Raw genomic sequence first — 21,554 nt, 5'->3', positions numbered from 1 at the left:
AGGGTCGCGGTATCCGAAGCACAGCAATTACGCGCATAGCACCAATTGCATCGATAGTATCTTTCTTCAATACATAGATGACTCGATGAGTAACCATGAAAGACGCAGCTACATCAAGACCACACGGCAAAGCTGATTTCAACCAACCTGACCAAAATACACATATTCAACTGCAGCTCAAAACCTTTATATTCTTCTGCGCAAGTTTGATTAGATTCCAGTACAATTCGCGCCGTACAGGTGCAAGTGTTTGACCAGGTCAATCTAAAAGTAGCTGTTTCAAATGCATTAAAATCACATGTATAGCCAATATACATATTTTCAATCTTCGCGCGGTCTGCCTAAAATCAGGGTATCCCATGATTTGAATCGAAAATGGGATCTCATCGGCATCGTAGACACATTTGTTTGCATTGGCGATAGCGCATACACTTGGGTACACCAAGAAAGTGGTCAACATTGATTTTGACACGCGTGGATGATGAGTACTGCTACCGCTGATGATAGCCAGTGTTCACTGAGTACTGTAAGTCGGACACTTTGAGAGTGTCTGGTTGTTCCCTCAGGGGTTTTCAAGCACATCAACTGAGATCAACCGCTAACTGATGCAGTTCAAATGCCGCTTTGTGCATATGCACAAATATTTTCGTACAAAGTAAGCCCGCCTATACTGTTGACTTCATAGAATAGATACCTTCCTTCCCGATTAATTTCCACTACTGTCGACCTCCATGAGGTGCAATGGAGTAAAGAAAGTAGAAATTTTACACCTGGATCTAGCATTTTGAATCTGACACTTAACATTTTCGTCTTTATCATAGGGAAGAAGGTAGACAGGAGCTATATGATTGGTACTGTCGGCGTGGCATATTGATAAAAAAGTAACACTCCTTCTTACATTCTAAAGGAGGCCTCTCGCCTTGGATGCGCCGATGGAGCCTGCTACGAGGTTGTGCTTCGCATTGATTAAGACACCCATTGCTTCCACAAATTAAGTATAATGAGCTTGTATACCATATGAAGATCCTCCATGATTTGGTAGTCGTACTCCATAGGCTACATTACTCTGGAAGGTATCAAGTCAGTATCATAACTTTCTGCGCTGAACTCTTGCCTCAATTTTAATATATGTATATTAATTAAATCAATACTGTACACTTGTACGAAATTCATTCCACGTTCGTCCAGTATTAATCATAATTACCGAAGGATTGATCGCTTCGAAGGTTATACGACTCTGTAGAGGAGAGGGCAGTAGTACACGTGGGTTGCTAGCCGCATATCAGAACATGAGGGATGCACTAAAATGAACGATAGTATAACGTTTATCGGTAAAATTAAATCCACCTAAATTCTATCTGCTCTTGCAACGGCAACACAAACGTGACAGCTAGTAACGTTACATCCGCTACCGGTTGAAGCATACAAAACCAATCTATGGGTGGTCATCTAGCGCGTACTCTTTGAGTTGAAGGTGTATGCGAACGGTGATCTGGTGGTGTTTGAAAGCCTCACAGTCCAATTGGAGTTTTGTATTTACCTGAGAATGAAACTGTGACCGAAAACGTCAACATGTGACCAAAAACGTTTGTCAACTTGTTACCAAAAACGAATCGACCGCCATGTTTACCTATGTCTATCGCTGGTTTTGGCGGGACCGGAGAATTGACGGCTGTATTTCTGAATGCAGTCATGCGAGGGGGGGTCAGAGATCTTTACGGTGCTGATTACCTCTGTGGTAGCCATATTTCTTTTATCTGCGGCAGTATTACAATCTGCGTCTTGTATGATCTTCCCCTCTCAGCCAAGAGGTTTAAAGGCTGGGCATTCATATACCATAATAATAGAACAATGATTGGTTCAAGCTGAATCTATATAGACCAATCACCGTACAGAAGCATGTACCAGAACTCATTGACGTTCCTCAATTAATCTCTTATCTAATGTAATTTCCAAGTAATTGAATCACAATCAAAGTACTACAAACCACCAAGGTGCAAAAATTAGTGTTGGATTCGACTGGTAGAGCAATTCATTCACAGCCACATGATCGCAACTATTTGACAGTAGCTCTCAAACTGTGCGTGCAATACTTTGTGTAAATTTTGGCTTGTGTTTCGTGTCGCGCTTGTTCATCGCATCGAACTTTGGACCGGCGCGAAAATAAGTAACCCTCAAATAAGATCACCGCACAGCTCAAAGTTGTTGGCTGTTGATGATATCGCTCCAGATTATTTGAAGCTGTGCAAAGTCCTGATAGATTCAAACATTCGTGCAATTACGTTCGACGCGCGACTATCAAAAGCAGTTGACAGCGAGAATTGATATGAATATACCGATTACGGAATAAATATTGTGTATCTCATAGTATGACGGACGTAAATGCCAAAGATCAAATCAACTTCAAGAGAAGATTGTAATTGATAACATATTGTTTGACCATATTTTATCATCCATACATGACATGAATCAAGTGCTACACACTCCTCTCCCGGCGAGCATTTGGTCTCTTTATGAATCCACATCTACCATAAAGCAAAAGTATTTTCGAGACGATCACGATGGTGAGATACCTTTCGTGAGATAAAATGTCCAATTCCGTAACGGTAATATTGCTCAGTATCTCTAGAGAGCTTAAAAAGCAGAAACGGCAGTGGTCCCTGGGCTTCGACAAGATTTAAAAAAGCTGCAAGTTAGTTGGTGTGATCTGTGCCAGAACCGCTGAGGCGTAGAAGGTGCTATGTGCTGCATCCACCGTGACGGGGGCGACTGTAAGTCGCGAGCTAAAAATTCAGACCCTGGATGATCCATTCCTGTCACGATGTTACGATGCTGCTGAGTCAACGCTACATCTATATGATAGGCCCACCTAGTGGTTCAGTGTAGAAAAACGACTCAGATGCGAAGAAATACTGTTTATTAATGAATGGACAGGTCAGAGTATATCGAGGTGCTGCTAGTCCTTCATCTATACCTTCGACACAAGCTACTCTTGAGTAAGAAGGAATATTCTTCGAGATTCGGGATGAGAAACTATAGATGGTCGTAATTGACTACACTTAACCATTGCATTAAGGTACTCTATGTACCTTTTGTGTGCTTTGTGGGAACGTATAACAAAATGATAGCAGTGTTATTTTCGGTCGCAGGGGTCTGTTCACAATAGCCCCTCAGATACTACTTATACGCTTGTGCAACAGGAAGCGATTCTTGGAGTGGTGAGGGAAAAACAGTATCAATTTAGGGGTAAGAAGAACGACTTAGGGGTTTTAGGTATAAGTTGAGACTAAATAAATGACTTAATGGTCCCATAAGCCACATGAGAAAAAGGTCCTATGAGTCTTGCTAATAACTCGTGGGGCTCTAACTTATTCAATCAAGAGTGTACTGAGGTTGAATCTTAGCCTAAACAAATACAACATCTTCGGTGTTCGAAGCTTGAAGTTCGAAAAGCTAAAAGCTAATTTTATGTGAGATTTATAATAGAAGTGACTGGTTCCGCTACCCACTTCAAAAGACATAGACACGTCGGTCCCGTCACCGTTCCAATTTTTTGCATGTGGGGACACGAGACTGGAATTCCTTTGTGATGCATTCCCACGCTGATGCAAAAAAAAAGGGACATACATGCGTCTTCATGGGATGGCGAAGTGTAGCCTATTCCTCATCTCCTCCCTGAGGTCAGAAGTATTTTACTACCTTTTCGGACCTTCTGGAGCACTTAACTTTCCGACCAACAACGAAGCAATTAGGTGGACAAATCAATCTAAGAAAAGATGTTTGCCATTGCGGCAAATCAAAGATCAAGAGCTCTGTGACGTTACCCCATTCACAACCGAGATGATGACAAGAAGTTATACATGATACATATTGTTGGTGTCTGATCGCCATTCGTAGTTATCCGACCAAGTCCATCACAGCCAAACTGGATTCTTTGCGGAGTTTGTTCGCCGTGATAGCGAGAACAATATGGGGCGTCTACATCGCCGAGTTGGCGCAAGCAGGACCCCAAATCACGACCAAGTAAGATTCAGCTCGAGTCGTCGTTGTGTTTACTTGAACAACACTAAAAACAGTTCTCGTATCTCTGGACCTTGTCAATTACATCCGACGCTTGAGCCTGATGATGTTCCTATGAGTCCGAGTCGGATGGTTAGCCGCACCACCAAATTCTGCAAAAGGTTGAGTGCTCAATTGCTTTTCTACGATGAAGATTCGATCGATCTTTTCTGACCGACGAACGTCTCAGCCCTCAAATGTCGCTTTCCACGAGGGTAATCTAGCATAGATAGAGCTAAACATACAAATGGTTAAGCGATCCTCGAAGTGGAGGAGCTCTCAAGCAGGCAAATCTCGAAATTGCAGCAGTGTTGTACGCCACATAAACACTACTGCAAAAGCTTTTCGAGACTTGTTATAGAGCGGGTCTCCGATAAGACATCTTGACTAATCATTCCGTTTAACGCCTGGCTTTGAAGTCTCCTTTTTTAAGCCTTGTTTCAACAGGTCCATGATGATCTTGATCAACTTCAGAAAAGCGAAAGTTCTTGTGACCTGTCACACAAAGAACCTTCTGCGCTCTGTTGAAAAGGCTGACTATGTTATTGAGACGCTTCGGGGTGAGTACCACTCTCGCCTTCAAACAGTGGAAGCGGTGGGTGAGCAATCTTTCGATGTCTTTCAGCAATTGCAGGTTGAGCTGTTGACTTTCGTGAACAAGTGGAGAAAGTTCATGTTTAACTTGATCGTCTACCAAAGGTATAGAAGGATTGTCACATTCATTAAAACCTTTATCAGGCATAATGTAAATGTAGGATGTAGGCGCATGCGTGTAGGGATGGCTAGATTATTAGCATCACTATTGCATTTGACACCTTACAATCCAATTCACTCTCGTAATAGTTTTTCGCTTCCAAATTGAACACTGCATGTCAAGGCAGATTTATCAACCTCTGTGGTACGAGAAAATTGATCCTAGACACTTTACTGTTCTCCCGTTTGCACTTTATTGCTTGCTTTCTTTGCATATCCTGAGGTTTTGCAATTGCGTCTCAAGCAAACCGCGTCTCTTCACATCGAAATGAAGTCACTCGCGACTTGTCATGTTGCCTAGCTTCTCATTAAATTAAAGTTTTGCCTTAATTCTGCAACAGCATTTAAGGCTGTCTGTGGCTCCGTAGCCGCAGTACCCTCCCCACCAAAGGTTGAAACCTCACCCAATATGGAAGCAAGTACTTTAGAATAGATTCGATAGTTCACAAAATGACGAGTGACCTGTTTATATATACGTGGGGGTATTTGAAGCAAAATTTAGGAGAGATGACACTTACTTCACTCTTTGGATGATGTAGCTTGACTAAACGGAACGTCATTCAAAACTGTAATGCACGTTCTGTTCGACCGGCCTTTTAAAATTTGTCGCTGTTGTCATGGATAATTTGGCACCCAATAGTCCAAACACTGCGCGCCTTAGCGTCGACGTGAAAAAAGTGTCACGGTTGAGTATAATTTTAACAGGGAGGTCATGCAGACAGAAACAACGTCGTCAGATATCTTATCCGACACAGGCGCAGGAGGAAGTATTAGCTCAAGAGTGTCATTGCTTCCATGTGTGTCAAGCAGGAGCTAGATTCTGACGACATTGACGTGAATGAAGGAGAACCTTCTCTATATGAAGTGAATGAGAGCGAGGGATTTATGGAAAATTTGCACGTGAGTAACATGATTTTGTGGTTCTTGGAATACATGCAAAATACCCAAGGCACCTTTTTTAATAATAACCTATTTGACTCATATTAGCCGAATTGATACAATCAAGTGTGTACTGAGAATGAACCTTAGCTTATATTTTGCAAGATATTGGTTGAAGTGACTGGCATACGCCACCCGCCAAGAAAACTGAGATACGTCGGTTGCGTCACCAGTTCAAATACCCAGGCAGGAACCAACATTCTGCATTACATAACATGTCTGCGATATTACCAAAGATGTCTGCGATATTACCAAAGATGTCACGTATGTATGTGGAAACACCATACTGAAATGCCTTTCGATCTAAACTTCACAATGGATGCAGAAGGTGCGTAAGAATAGTTTCAAGTAATGGAGAAATGTATCCCAGTACATGTTCTCAAATACATATGCGACATCTTCTTTGAAGTCAGAAACATTATGTGGGATACGAAATGTTGTTCTTACTTGAAAATCTGAACTAATGACGAGATCGACGTATATCAGTCATTTGAAGTGGTTGGTGTAAGCCAGTCAGGTCTACCAGGAACTTGCCGCAAAAGTTGAAGCTCCAGCCTTTCAATTATAAGCTCCGTTCACCAACGCATAGTTTCATTATGAGGCTCAACCTGAGTACATTATTGATTGTATAAATTAGATTTATATAAAGATTTCAAGGTTCTATTCGTGAAATCTTTATGAGTTCTTGAGTGTTTTTATATAGCTCAAGGTTCCATTTATCAGCTGAAAATCTCCCTTGACGTCCCTTAGTCGTTCTTCATCCAACCAAGTCGAAACTTTTCCTCTATAGTGACGTCAGAGGTCACTCCCTCGACACTTGCGTGATGAGTAAGCGACTTCTGACAATTGACTTGGACTGGACGGGCAACGTGCTTATCATCCGCGTCGTCAATCTTTAATTATGTGTCCTTGAAAAGTTCGCTCGAAGTGCAACCAGATGTAAGGGCGCTATCTAATAAAATGATTTCGTTGAACGTCGAATCAGACAAAATAAAACGGAAGCTGAGATTGCAACTATATGGCCTCACGTCAATAGGCTTAATAGCACGAGGATACGCACAAACGTGCAATACTGTTGTGCAGCTGTCGCTATTGGCTATCAGCCCACTGTACCATTTTTCCGAAACCTTCACGATCTACAATTAATTTTGGCTATTTCGTGGGTTTAAATACTCACAAATGCACTCAGATGCAATGTCGAGTGCTTACAATAGAACAGTTTGAATTTATTTAATTGATCGAAGTTTTAACATACCAATCGACGATACGTTCTTTGTTACAGCCTACCCCACTTTATCGTAGACAATTACGATCCACAGTTTTTGAGTCTGTTGGAGACACTGCACTTCAAAGAGGTGGAGTCTCGACGAGTAACTACTGTGCGAGAAACCAACTTCACTTTTCAGTATTTGAAGTCTTCTTTCTTGCATCAACAAGATGTCTGATAGAATCCCTTGAATAGACACGGTCATCGCGGATGACACTATAATCGAAACTCTAGGTTATGTCGCCGAGTCGTTCATCGACGAGAGCGAACGAAGTGACCCCCTGAGTCCTGACTTAACACCGTTGCCATCACCCAACTACACAAGGATACGTCCAATGCGCTTCGGTCTCTCCTAAATTCTTTGATTAACGGTAAAAAAGCTGTACATTTCGCCATAGAGCTAGCGACGACTGCCAAACCACAGAGTACTCTGGCATGCTCGCATAGGACACTGAAACAAGGGCACCTCGCCGACACCGCGCTCAACAAAACACAACTAATTGATCCAGCGGAAGGCAGAGACGAATTGCGCTGAGTGTTAAAGTAAGCAGACAGGTCGGTGGCATATCTGTCACTTTCGATCGCGCTCATGAAGGTCTGCTCGCAAAAATTCAAGCTTAAAAGTCGCGTCGATTCTTGCACATGTTATCACGTTATCTTTAAGGTTCTAAGTCGTCTGAAAGTACTCACTGCTCCGCTGTAAATTTTGAAATGCATAAGCGCACAGACCATTGCACTTATCGATGAGAATCTAAAAAGCCATGAAGCGATCGCTTTATCACCTTAAAGATCATCATTACCAAGGAGTACCATTTGAACTTGGAGTAGCAGCGATCCGTATCCCAATGAGGAAAGACCGCAGATACTTAGAACTGGCGAGGGTGCTGATTAGTATTGAACTCAGCTTACTTGGGGTGAAATACGCGTCATATCATTCGTCTTTCTGTTCAATCATCAACTTTTGTCAAAGCGGATGTTTAACCGGAACGTTGCTTTATGCGTGAGTTGCAAACAGCAGAGCACGACGCCAGCGTCAAAGTGCATCCCAATGTCTACTGCACTTTTTTGTTTTCAAACACACTCTTAACCAATTGTCTTACTCACTGCAAGGTAGATTGCCGCCCATAATTGAGAAGCGTGCTGCGATGGGCGGCCTTGCTGTATTCCGAGAGACAAGATAATGCAGAAATTATTAGGTCGTTAGCATCCATTGTATAATGTATGATTTAGAAGCGAAAATTCAACCTCGACAAGTTTCTGTTGCTTAACAGGCGCTGGTAACAGCTCTGTTACCGACCGACTCACAGAACCTTCCGACGGATATTTTCGACCAATTAAAGAGCAGGAGACGCAGAGTTTGACCCTCCCGCGGATCAAATGCCTCTAAGGGCACGAGAGGGCAGATGTGGAAAACCACATCGTCCATTTGAGAGCGGTGCTCGAGTGCATGCGCGCGAAAAAGCTGAAATAAGTGCACCGACGGCGAAGAAGAATTTTATTTATCGGTTGCTTCATTGGGGAGCGTGGCCTTCGAGTAGACCCTGCAAAGGTAAAGGCCATTAAGGACGGGCCGGTTTCAGAAAACCAAAAGGACTTGCGCAAGTGGCTTGGCCTCGCCAACTACTTGCACAAGTACAGCGCAAATTATGCGGAAATGGCACGGCCATTCTCAAATCTCCTGAAGAAGGATAAGGAATGGTGTTGGACACCGAGCATCGTTTGGCTTCTGACAAAATCAAATACAGCTTTCTTCATGCACCAATACTAGCGTTGTCAGACCCCGATTGTCCTTTTAGTGTCGTCTGTGACGCTTCAGGCTATGCCATCGGCTGTGCGCTGCTGCAATCAAACGCCGAGGGGCGAGAGTCGGGTGATCGCTTTTAAATATCACCCGCTTAAGGCTGCAAAGAGGAACTACCCAGTCCACGACGATAAATTACTTGCGATGATGTATACACTTGTCAAGGACTGGGCACCTGCTTAGATCAAAGCCGTTTGAAATCTACACAGATCATGCGCATTAGTCACCGCGACTCAGCCGCCTTACCTCTTAGAGAGAAGAGCCAGGTGGTTCTCCTCCTTCGCAGAATATAACTTCGAGGTGAAGTATAAGCCAGGAACGCAGAATGCTTTGGCTGATGCGTTGTAGCGCAGGCAGAATTATGAGCTTGTTCATGTCACAACGGTGACGTAGTCAGTGACGGAACTGCTCCGTGCCGCATACGCGGCTCTGGTGAGCATGAGTTTGGAAATTCGGACAAGGAATTGTCGGCGCGTTTGCTATTACACCGATATTCGTTGAATTACGAGTTGCTGTATTATAAAGCCAATTCGACGGATATGCCTCGAGTTGTGATTCCTCACGATGTGAATTTGAATTACCGTATCTTCTATGAGACGCAAGATTGATTTTCTCGGTCGACTGAAAATGTACAACTTGATGAATTGCCAATATTGGCAGCTCAAGCTGTACAAATGAACGAGCACATATGTGCGCACGTGTGAGACGTGTAATAGGAGGAAAACCTCTCCAAATGTGACGGCATTGCTGACCAGTTTACCGGTACCCTCCGGGTATTGGCATTCCATGAGTATGGACTTTGTGAATGACCTGCCGAAGGACTCGGTGAACAACATGGATTTCGTGGTGTTTGTAGACCATTTGAGCAAGATGGCTCATCTTGCGGTAGTGCCGGACACCATCGACGCATTTTGTCGATTGCGTCTTTTGACAACATGGATTTCCGTAGTCAATTGTCTCTGACCGAGACACACGCTTCACTGGAAAGTATTGTCTACAATCTTCAAGGTGCTGGGCACCGAGTTGACTATGTCAACAGCGGACCATCAGCAGACCGACGGTGGGACTGAGCGCGCGAATTGCGTCGTTGGAGCCTTCGACATTAAAGCAGCACCCTCTTCACTGACGCACGGATTTTGCATCCGTATTTGGCATCCTCAATGCCCCCGCGTGCTATATACCGTAACCAAAACTTGCTCGTCGTACATAATTACACAATGATCCAGTATCTATAAGGATCTTCCACGGCTTCAAAAAGCCCGGACGTTAACACTTATAATCGAAAATATTGGACTGAGCCAGTAACCTTTGCACACTTGAAGTCGCTAGTTTACTGATATTTCATCGACCAATACCTTTCAATTAACAATTTGATGGAATAAACAATGCAAAGATGATACCAAATTGGTATGTCGAGCAGCTGTTGGAAAAATCGTCAGGTAAAAAAACACTTAATGATTGTCAAAGATCCGGTTGCTAACGACTTCGAAAGCACATTAGCAAAATTGAATAGAACTTTAATAAACTCTTGAATCAAACATGACAGAAATTTCTGATGATACATTTTTTGTTTCTGTCATTTTTCGTACCTTCATTGGCTGCTTAGAAATGAGTAAATAAAATCTTGCAATTGTGTCGCTATGGTATGACGAAGAAAAGATGCATTCGTTCACATGGATAGCAAATGCTGTCCATCAAGACGATGTTTGAGTCAATAAGTTCATCGCTCATATCTAAAATTTATATAAACATTTTGTTATTCTTTCGGTAATTTTGTGTGCCAATCACACCAGAAATTAAGTGTACCCGACGGACAATAATGACAGGAGTGTAATGTGTGCAAAAAACATTGTACGGTACGCACTCCGTTGCGAGCAGCTGGACGTTATCTCGACGAGACCTGCACTTCGGCTTGCAATAGACAAAATATAAAGTGAGATCCCAACACATGTCGAAGTTATATACTTTAAAGGTAGGCAGGCTACCACGAGGTATTTGGCTTTGTATCAGAATAGTAAAAGCAAGCTTAACCTTTTGTACATTTCAAAAGCGGTATGAAATTAGTACATATTGTGAATTACATCAATACAATATAGCTTTTTGCGTACTGTCATATAATCAATAAATTACTATTTTCCTTACCAGTAAAAAAAAGACAAGAATAAGTCAGAGGATGTGAGAGAAGGATCTATAGCTGGGCGAATTCCAACAACTCGCATACCAAATTCAATACTTGTGACCGAAGGCTAAATAGTGTAGACTACGTCGAAGTTTGAATAAAGAAAATTGATTCCAGCGATGAGATCATTTGTATGTTTTCTTTATGATGCTTCTATCGTGTTTTGCTAAACGAAACGTGTCTTGCCTCTCTCTCACTTAAAGCAGTCTTTTCTTTCTTTATGATAAGAAATTTTCTAGTTGCAGCACACGTATCTTAGCAGATCGTATGCTAACGCAATTACCGAAACTATTAATGTCGCGCGCAGATGTTACTCTCTTCGTCTGTCGATAGTGATACAATAATTGAAAGTACACAGCATATGGCAGCAAAACCATCTTGTGTGAAATACAGTACAGTCGATTCCGAATAGGCATACGATTCTGCCCATCATCGATAGTCGTAGTCGTGCCTTTCAGCCGACACTGAGAGGTCACACCCAATCAAATTTACTCTAACCCTTGTACGAAGCCTAAACTCTCGCCGTTCTTGAAGGCGTCAACAATGACCTACTTGCCACTAGACAGTCGCTACGTCAAGCAATGATATCTCAATTGTTGTGATCAGGTTCTGCATATACTCCGTAAGTGTCTCCTTTGTAACAAGGAAGATTAACGAATGTCAGCCACAGAAAAGCACGAGAAATCAAGTACATTTAGTAATGCTCATTTTTCAAGCTCGAATTTTTAAAATTTCCAAAGATTCGGAGCTTTCGAACCCTATAGTTCTGACTCTTGTTCTCTATGTGGCATGAAATAAAAAGGTAAGATAAGGACGACATTTCTACTCCCATCGATGAAGCCATGATATTCTGAGAGCAATAAGTGCTTATTCCTTGGCCCGGTCGATCCGATAAGATTAGAGAAATCCAGTCTATCCACTCGATGCAGGACAGAGATCGCAAGCAACACAAAGAGCAATGGCGCATACCAGGTGTTACGCACCTCCTTTTTGTTTATGGTCGATCATGTGGATGTGGATGCATCGTCAAGTTTGTGGATTGAATGGTCCTGTTTTCCACTTCATAGTGCTGAAATGCTATGTATATTACAACAAGACAAGCCAAAAATTGCGTTGAACTTTGTTGACTGCGTCCGATCATCAAATCACCTCTTTGAATCTTACATCATAGACTGCGAGCGACAAAGCTGCGCTTATCATGGGAGTACGAAATACCTACCCTTACCCTCTGCGTAAACCCACGTTCAAAGATAGCAACTGATCTATCGTTTTTTGTAGATACAAGCATTGCAAAAGGGTTTGTGCAGCTACCGAACTCCCTTGTGTACGTAATGGTATTTGATCTTGGCATTGTTTACGAGAATTGTCGACCTTACTTAATTTTCAAAAGCCGAGAAAATGGTGCTACCTATGTGACACTGCTGTACATCGTGGTCGGTGATCACGCGGCTCATATATATTTAAGTTGGCATTGAGAACATACAATCGCAAGTCTTTGTTTGCTTTTTACAGTATTGGCAATCGTACAATCTTTTTTCCGCTTACATCCAGTTTGCCTTTTTTGTGTGACCATTTCTCAATAGTGAGACAAATGGCGTACTAGCGCATGAGACTGGTAAGGTGCTGCTCAACATAGAAACATTCTTCAATTCACGAGTCGCAGCACAGATCACATCACTGCCTGCTGTCACTCAACGATGCGTACATTTTTGATCCTGGTCTTACTTGCAGCTACACTTGTAGTGAATGATGCCGTGTTATCCACGACTGCTGACAACGACACGCAAGCAACGACTTTCTCGTTGCGGACAAACTCTCTGGAGGACGCTCAAAAGGAAGAAAGAGTCGGCTCTTCCTCTTCCTCTTCGTATTCGAAACTAACAGCTGTGGAACGGAAGTGGAAAGCTAATTTGTCGAGTACAGCTTTAGAGGAACACGGAGAGCTGAACAAAAACAACCAAGCTTACATGTTTCCCTTTCTCTACACTTTAAAAGAAAACGGTGTAACTCTTGATGAAGTGTTGAAACTAGTAGACCACAATTTAGACGCCGTGACCGTAAGCAATTTACAAAAGTACCAAGAAGTGGTTGAGGAAACGAATCATGGAGTAGTTGTGTCGACCAATAGGTCTCAACTGGCCAAAGCATTCGCAAAAACCATTAAAGAAGAACAGAAGCCCTTGTGGAAAAAATTATTTTTCAAATAAAAAGATTCATATGATTTGGTTGCTTAAGCAAATATGTTGTGCAGGTTGCAGAAAAACTGAACTATTGATTTAGTCATTGATTCAAAAAGATTTAAGAAATTTTCCAGAATATTCTTCAGCTCGTTATTATAGCATCAAATTTATTACTTAAATTCCATCTTTGTAATTGTTAAAAATCAGAGAAATACTGTAAATTCCAATAAAAACAAAGTTATTTTTCAAAAACTTAATGTCTCCCACTTTAATTTTTAAAAGCTAGAAAAATGCAACAACAGTTTTTTAAACTTCTGAAGACTAGCGAAGTTAACAAACGCACAGAGATCGGGCTTGTACGCTTCACTAAGCAGCAAAAACCGAGAGAGTTACCATTAGTAGGTGGCTACTTCGATCAGCTAGCTCCAGAGAATATGTATTTAAAACTATTTTGACTGTAAAAAAATCATGTTTTTTCACTTATTAATAAACCTGCTCTTTTGGCACAAGTGCTGTTAGCAATCAAAGGGTACGATGGACTTCTTCTTTTTCGGAGCTCTATCATCTTCATACTTACCAAAATCATCCATACCTTCAATTCCACCAAAATTTAATGTGAGATACATACTGTTCTTCACACTTCTCTCGTTTTTATTTCCTTTCGTTAGTATATATTGCGTAAAACTGACCAATTCACGAGTAATAACTGCACGTAGAGTCTTCGCATTTGAATGTATCCGCAACTCAGAGCACACTTGTACCGGAGGCTCTCCAGTGCACCAATTAAACGGGTCAAAGAGCCTTTCAAAGAGGTGTGGTTCTTGTGGCCAAAGGATCGTAAGTAATTATCGGTGAGGATGCCAAGATGTTCCCGATGAAATAAATCGTGGAGTCGTTAAGAGTCCTGACCGCACATCTTCGCCCTCATCCAACTACACACAACATAGCCACACTACATAAAGGAGGCCCTTACTACGCTTTGCCTATTCTCTCTATGAGCCATGTGTTCCATGTTCGTTACATTGGCTGGGAGTGTTGTGACACATGTCCTGAGCATTGATGACGATTTGGATCTGGCTCCGAAGCCCAATTTCTCCTCTGAAATCACACCAGTTTCTTCCACATCATCACGCCTTCAAACCGACTGAAGTTGCTCACCGCGGTGATTCATATGATGATGGATGAGGATCAAGATTTGAACTAAATATACTGCTGAATTTCGTATTACGACGACATCGTCTAAACAACATCAATTTCGACCATCCCGTTTTTAAATACCTCCCACAAAAAAATCCTCCATGGATGAGTCAATCAAAATTAATTAAAAATCAGTATTGTTCTGTGATACTATCGTATATAAAAACCACATTCAGTTTGAACCAATTTGCAGAAACAAAAGATGCATAAGAGATTGAAAAAAACGAGATCTTCTCAGATTTTGAAATAATCCATTACACGTGCTAGTTGGTAGCAATATCTAATCGATCTACTGAGATACATTGCTGAATGTGCGTGGATGACGTCACATGTACTACGGTAATGTTGCAGTTATCACCATAAAAGTATTAATTACGGACATAATGATAGTCGCTTGTGGAAGCTTAATAACATTTTTAAAATTGCTTGTTGCAGCTTTTAGAAGTATCTTGAAAATTAGGATTAAATGTAGCACACGGCAGCGAGCTGAGGACCTAGATGTATTTAATTCGCGCTTTGCTCACAAACCTACGCATTCTTTATATACATCGATACACAACACCAGCAATGGATCGACCACCATTCCGTGTTATGGATCACCCGTCAGCAATCGTCCTGGATCAGCTTTTAACTAAAATGGATGCGTTCTCGACTTCAATCATGGATAAGACAACCTAGCATCACTGTTTTAGAGCTTTTACCGTACTCAGAATGTCATTTCAGATAGTGAACAAGCACAACGACAACGAACAGTGCGGCTTTGAGTCGGGTAATCCTTTCGGTTTGACAAACGAAACTCGCAAAAGATAAACAGGGGGTCGTCTATTGGATTGCCTATTTTCTCGAACTTCTCCAAGAAAACAAGACAATGGTCCATTAATTGAAAACTGTATTTATCGATGTAAGGAAAAATTTTCAGGGGGCGAAAAAATCCGAAATGGACGGGCAAATAGCGCTTTCAATTTACCAACCTTAGATGTAGAACATATGATATCCATCAAAAGCGCGCCATTATCTTACGCATAAGATTGAAATCATTTTTCATGTTTTAAAGAACTGACAATACGAAAATTAAATTTGTTGAAGTTGTTGTTACATGATTACGCCCCTGAATGCTTGAGGACATGATTGGAGGCGTTACATGATTACGGGCTATTCACTAAAAAGCTTTTAGAAGGGTCTAGAAGGGTCTAGAAGGATAGACTTAAGGTAACACAACATAGCAAGCTAAGTACCTAAATGATTATTTTCACTTCACAAATACTTTTTACTCGACACACGTATCGACCTGTTCACAGCCGCAGAGGAGCTCAAGCCTCTCGCTAAATTTTTGCTTAGCATACTGAAGTCATCCTTAGAAGTGAAATTATTTACACTGAGAGTATGCTATGCTAATGACGCTGACAAATAAGGGGTTACTAGCGCATGTGCAGACGGTCAAAGCAGAGGCAGAGATGGCCAAGGGGTGGATTTTGAACGACATGAAGGCGCTGGGACTGATTGTACAAGGTGTCGCTCCCTAGCATCATGCCCAGATTCGCTCGGCAACAACGGCTATGCGGGCTTAGGACACCCTACGAGAATTCTACAACCGGACCACGATTCACGACTGTGTGCCAATGACCCGTCTTCTACACGAATTCATGATGGACGATGGCGTGACCATGGCATAGCATCTCGATAGTCCTGACGAGCTTATCATGAGGCTACAGGCACTTGAAAATCCACTAGATGATGCTAGGCAGCCATTACTTTTACTAAAAAGCCTGCCGGCTGAGTACGAATTAATCTCATCGTTTATTAAAAACTCGAAAGGCATCATGCTTAAAGAGTTACAGGAAAAACTACCGAATGAGTTCGAGCGTCGGGACAAGATACAAAGTACGAAATGTGCGCCGAATGCCACTTCATACAACTCAAGAAACAAAGGGGAGTTCACCTTTAGCAATAAATACAACGGTCACAAGAACAAAGGGGGATTAGAGGTGTGAATTGTTTGGTGCGGTCAAATTGGATATTTAAAACGGGACTGCCCAGATAAACGATGAAGACGCGGTTCACAATTGAAGAGCATCAATCCACTGGATGTTTGATTGACAGCCGAGCGACTTCACACATGAGCCCGCATGTGAAGACCTGAGCAAATATGTTGTCGTTAATGAGAACGTTGAAGTAACAATTGTGGATAAGAAGAAGCTGCGCGTAGTTAGAATGAGTTCGGTACGGCTGAAATGTGTAGATCATAAATCAATTCGAATAATGGAGGTATGACACATTCCAGGACAAAATCGACGACTACTGTAAGTTGGAAAACTTGCTGCTCGCGGCCTGAGCGTTGATATTCAAGGAACAGTGTGCACTATTTGAATGACTCAGGAGCAATAGCTACGGGCGCGAAAGTAATCAAAGCCTACATGCTGAATTGGCAACAAAAAAGTGTTCATTACATGGATTACGCTAAGGTTGGAAGCCAGTGGGGTTATGGCATGCTCGGTAAGGTCACCTCAATTCAGATCCACCATCATGAACATAAAATGCTACAATAGGTATACCAGCGACGAAGCAGCAGACCAATATGTTATGTGGTGGATACATAAAGCGCAAGCAGACGGCGAATCAGGTTACGTCTTAATCGATGTCCAATGCATCGCATGTACATGATTCGGTCCATGAAAACACTTTCGAAGGAGGATCACATTAAGTGCTAATATTTGCGGACGACAATTCAGGATGTGTAGTCGTGTACTTCCTTAAAAAGAAGAGCGAGGTTGCGCGGATCTTCAAAGTTTACAAGATGGCGGAATCGCCTTAAGTGTTTGTACTCGGTCAATGGCTTGAAGTTTGTAAATAGGACGCTGAATATTTGTGACCCTGAAGGTATCATACACTAGAAAACTGTGCCTTACAGTCCGAGGCAAAACGGAGTAGTTGAGATGGTGTACCGCATCATTATGGCAAAAGCAAGAAGCATGCTACATTACAAAGGGAATCTGCCGAATGGCGGGCGGAGGCAGTCAACACGGCAGTCTACGTGATCAACAGGACCACCAATGGTACCCACCCGGACATAACGCCGTACGAGATAATTTTCGAGATCAAGCCACACTTTAACCACCTGCGCGTGTTCGGATCCACGGTTAAGCGCATGTAGATGATCCCAAGCGAACGAAAATCAAAGCAGAAAGCTTTGCTGCTTGTTTCTGAAGTATGCCGACCATACCAAGGACTTCAGGGCATTCAACTTGGAGTCACAGAAGATCCAAGTGGTAAGGTCTCTTAAACTTGACGAGCGTGAAATGAATAGCATATACCACTTTGAGAATACAAAATTACCAGTTGTGATTCATGCAAGTGCGATGACAAGATCTACTTGGACAGTGAAGACCAAACGCATCACCATCAAATTTCATCCATGGTCGATGAACCGATGTTGCCAGTTGAGGAGCACATCAAACATACCGCGATGCGTGAGGTCATTCACCGATCAGAACCATTCGACTTTGCCATTGCGTAGAGCGAGGGGACCAGCAATCATCGAGAATATGATGTACCACCGCAAATAGAGCGGGGATATCTGGACCGCATTTTGACCATACTTTTGGGCAACAGTTGCGCGAATTCCAGCTCGACAGGCCTCAACGCGACTCATATTAAAACTGCTGATGAAGACTATAACAGTGATCCTAACATTGACGACCACTTCTGGTCCCAGCGCTTAAAAGACGAAGACGACCTGATTGCTGAAGCTGTGTTAGCATTTGCTGCAAACGTCCAAACACGTATCAGCTAGCCAAAACAAGTCAAAATGCGCCAAAATGGATGGAAGCCATGATGGCTGAACTTAACGCGCACGATCTTAATAAATCATGGATCCTGGAGTGCGGATATGCGCCCAATAGATGGTCGGTCAGTCTTTACAAAAAAGCAAATTGGGAGTGGACAAGTAGTAAGATATAAAGCTCAGCGTGTAGTCAAGGGCTTCAATCAAAAGTTTGGTGTATTTTTCTTGACGTACTCGCCGGTGCCATTATGAAATTGATTCGGATGGTGATGGCACTTGTTATGACAGAGGGTTATGTCACGAACAATCAAATGCTAATACTGCTTCTTTAACAGTGATCTGGAGGCACAAGTGTAAATGGAAGTACCACACGGTGTCACAAACGTCAAGAACCGCAACTACTTAGTTGATCAAACAATATACGGACAGTTTGCACGTGGAACAAGACAATTCATCAGATATTTTTGCAGGTCAGATTCAAGATCTGTGGAGTCGTCTAACGCGTGTACGCTATGAATAAGATATCGAGCTTGGTGCACGTATGGCTCTCTGGTGATGACATGTTCATTGCTGCGAAAACGAGCAAGAGATAAAAGAAGCCGAGACAGCGCTAAAGAAAGCATTTAAAACGAAGGAGTTTGGTGATATCAAGTTCATATAAAGGATGGAATCAAGTCATGATCGGGCAAAGAAGACAAACAAACCCGTTTCAATGGAACAATTCAACCAGCAAAACGCGAGGGCAGTCGAATATCCGTGCTATTCGGAATCAAAGCTGAGTAAAATGCAGTCTCCGACGACCGACGTTGGTCCAGTCAAGATGCGCTCGAAGCCATACAGGTTGCTCATCAAATTCCCTCTCTACATTATGACATCCCCTTGCCGGGCGTTGCATACGTTGTTACCTTGAAAATCCAGGCCAGCAGCATTGGAAGGCTGCCATTCATGTCAATCGATATTGCAAGACGACCAAGAGCATGGACTTATCTAAACAGGCAGCATCGGTGACTCGGGCATTGTGGCATACACGGATGCCGACTGGGATAGTAACATCAACGACCGGCGCTCTGTGTCCGAGATCTTGGTAATGATTGGACACGCTCCTGTAATTTTCAAGTCAAAGTATCAACGTACAGTGGCTTTCAACTTAGCAGAAGCCGATTACTTGGCGTTGAACTTAGAGCCTTACGGTCATGAACAAGCCAGAACGACTTTGATCTTCGAGGACAACTAGGGTGCCTTTGTGCTTGCAAACAATGCAAGATACAATGTCCGATCAGAGCATGTTGATATCCGTCATCACTCCATTCAGGAGAACGTGGCCCGAGATGCGATCGTAATAAGGTATAGTAGCACAAAACGCAGTTAGCAGACTTGATGACAAAGCCTTTTGGGATCAAGAAACTTTGGGTTCTTCGAAATGCAAGATTCATGCCAACTATGCAATAGCGGCGAGTGGGAGTGTTAAAGTTGCACTTACACGATAACGCCCCTAAATCTTTAAAAACAAGATTAAAGGCGTTACATGATTACAGATTATGTTGTTGATTGATACTGGTATGGGTGTGACGTTATCGTCATCCAAGACGCTACAAGAAGGGTCTAGGTGGATAGTCTTAGATGCAGCACAAAGTAGCAAACTTAGTACCTAAATAAATCTTTTCATTCACGATATTCCTTTCTACTCGACACACCAGTATAAAGCTGCCGTATTTAACGAAGCACTTAGCTAATCTGTGTTTTACTATTATTTAGCAACTCAATGTGTTGTGGTTGTTTAACATACGGTGCATATGGTGTGTTCTGTATTGTTAATTTTTTTTTCCGGAATGTATTGAGATGATCAACCAATGTGATTGTCTATCTGATCCATTCTCTTGTGGTAACACACTGGCTTACTGCAACCCGTTCTAGGAAATCTGGCCATTGCTAAAAAAGTTGTTATCGTAGGCTTTGTTGCGCCTCTAGCTTTCTTGTCTCTGGGCTAAAACTCTATTTGTTTGAGAGATTTTCTCGTCTGTTTTACCCGTTGTACAGCGAAAAAGCTGTCTTGAGGCTTATCTGGAGTAGTGTGCTTTCCTGTTCTTTCCCTCTGGTTAGTTTGCTTTAGATTTGTACTGCTGATTTTAACTTAAAAAAGATTTGAGTCGTCAATTCCTGGTTCTTGATGAGTTTTCTTCCTGTCTGCATTGTCCTGTCGGTGAATTCTGCTGGTGAAATCGGTACTGGGAAGGCCACGCTGCCTGCAATGTCAAATCCGTTTCTTTCTCCAGTTACACAGCAGTTGTCCACTTGATGATTTGGTTTTCATAACGTGGTACTACGATGTGGTGCTGCGATGCCTGTATATTTGTCTGCGTCCCATTGCTGATTCAGCATCGCTTGACAAATCCCCAGACAGTATTCTGCCACTCATATTTCGCCTGCGAATTCCATGTACTCATTACCGCTTTTACTTGGAAGATTCCTGCCGCCAAACCGTCTGCGCTGCTTCTTTCGACTTGATGTGTACAGCTATGAAGATATACTTAATCCGACGTCTTAAGAGCATCGCGAGTAAAATCGTTGTTCATATCTTCCATTGTTTCTCTAGCTGCTTCATGATCTGCTATCCATCTTGTAATACATTGTTGCGCTTCTGTAAGAAACTGGGTGTAACTGCAGGAGATTATCGTACTGCTAATTGCGATAATAGTGCTGATCCTTCACTGGACGTCATAGTCTTCGCTAGTCATCGATCCATTTACAATTTTGACGCTAGCTGAGACTTCTCGCATTTTCAGATATTGTGCTCAGCTGTTTCTTGTTCAACTGGTCATTCTGGTTCTGGGAAGTGGCATCTACGAGGCCACCTCTCATAAAAAAAGTTGATTGCTTCAATCCTGGTCCAATTTCAGTAATCCGTGAAGATTCTTTTGTTGTTCCACATCTGCGGTGTTGTTTGGGCTAGAACACATCTTTTTCAAATTAATTTCTCTTTGCGCCATCTGAGGCTTTGCTTGTGTTGTCGAAGCTTGTAAATCTGTGCAAGTAGTGGCAGTTTGTTGAAGTGGCGTCGCGTAATGAGAGCTGGACGAGCCAACTGACTCGAAGAATAATAACTGGGATCCGTATGGCAAAATCTGATTGGGTGACAATGGAGTAAGTGCTGGATGTGATTGGATCACATCCAGTACTTCTTTCTCGCGACTTTCATCTTGTCGGGGTGTCGCAGGGAGAAGCTCGAGAGCGGCTGCTACCAAGGAACAGGGAACAAGAAGGGCACACAGGAAGGTAATTACAGACATGTAGGAAGGGCAGATTGTGTAGCTGCTAACTAATTCACTTTGGCATCTGCCTTCCAATATTCAACATGTTTACAGCCGCACAAGACTCTCAAGCTACAAGACGCCGCCTCA

The 21,554-nt window shown here is 42.5% G+C and overlaps 3 protein-coding genes across 3 annotated transcripts; all 3 read left to right on the top strand.

Annotated features, from left to right (window-relative positions):
- Positions 1-12,695: 12,695 nt before the first annotated feature.
- PHALS_00680 (RxLR-like protein) lies at positions 12,696-13,205 on the top strand (the record flags this gene model as incomplete). The annotated part of the gene is made up of 1 exon (XM_024730399.1): positions 12,696-13,205. One exon carries the CDS (start codon positions 12,696-12,698, stop codon positions 13,203-13,205), a length of 510 nt encoding a protein of 169 aa, XP_024580680.1.
- Positions 13,206-15,086: 1,881 nt separating this feature from the next.
- PHALS_00679 (uncharacterized protein) lies at positions 15,087-15,401 on the top strand (the record flags this gene model as incomplete). Its single annotated transcript, XM_024730398.1, has 2 exons — positions 15,087-15,144; positions 15,190-15,401. The coding sequence occupies 2 exons, from the start codon at positions 15,087-15,089 to the stop codon at positions 15,399-15,401; spliced, it is 270 nt and encodes an 89-aa protein (XP_024580679.1).
- Positions 15,402-17,787: 2,386 nt separating this feature from the next.
- PHALS_00678 (uncharacterized protein) lies at positions 17,788-18,165 on the top strand (the record flags this gene model as incomplete). The annotated part of the gene is made up of 2 exons (XM_024730397.1): positions 17,788-17,847; positions 17,890-18,165. 2 exons carry the CDS (start codon positions 17,788-17,790, stop codon positions 18,163-18,165), a joined length of 336 nt encoding a protein of 111 aa, XP_024580678.1.
- Between the last annotated feature and the right edge of the window lie 3,389 nt (positions 18,166-21,554).

Source organism: Plasmopara halstedii, assembly GCF_900000015.1.
Source record: "Plasmopara halstedii genome assembly, contig: Scaffold_1211, whole genome shotgun sequence".
Lineage (NCBI taxonomy): Eukaryota > Oomycota > Peronosporomycetes > Peronosporales > Peronosporaceae > Plasmopara > Plasmopara halstedii.
This window is presented reverse-complemented; position numbering and strand designations above follow the sequence as displayed.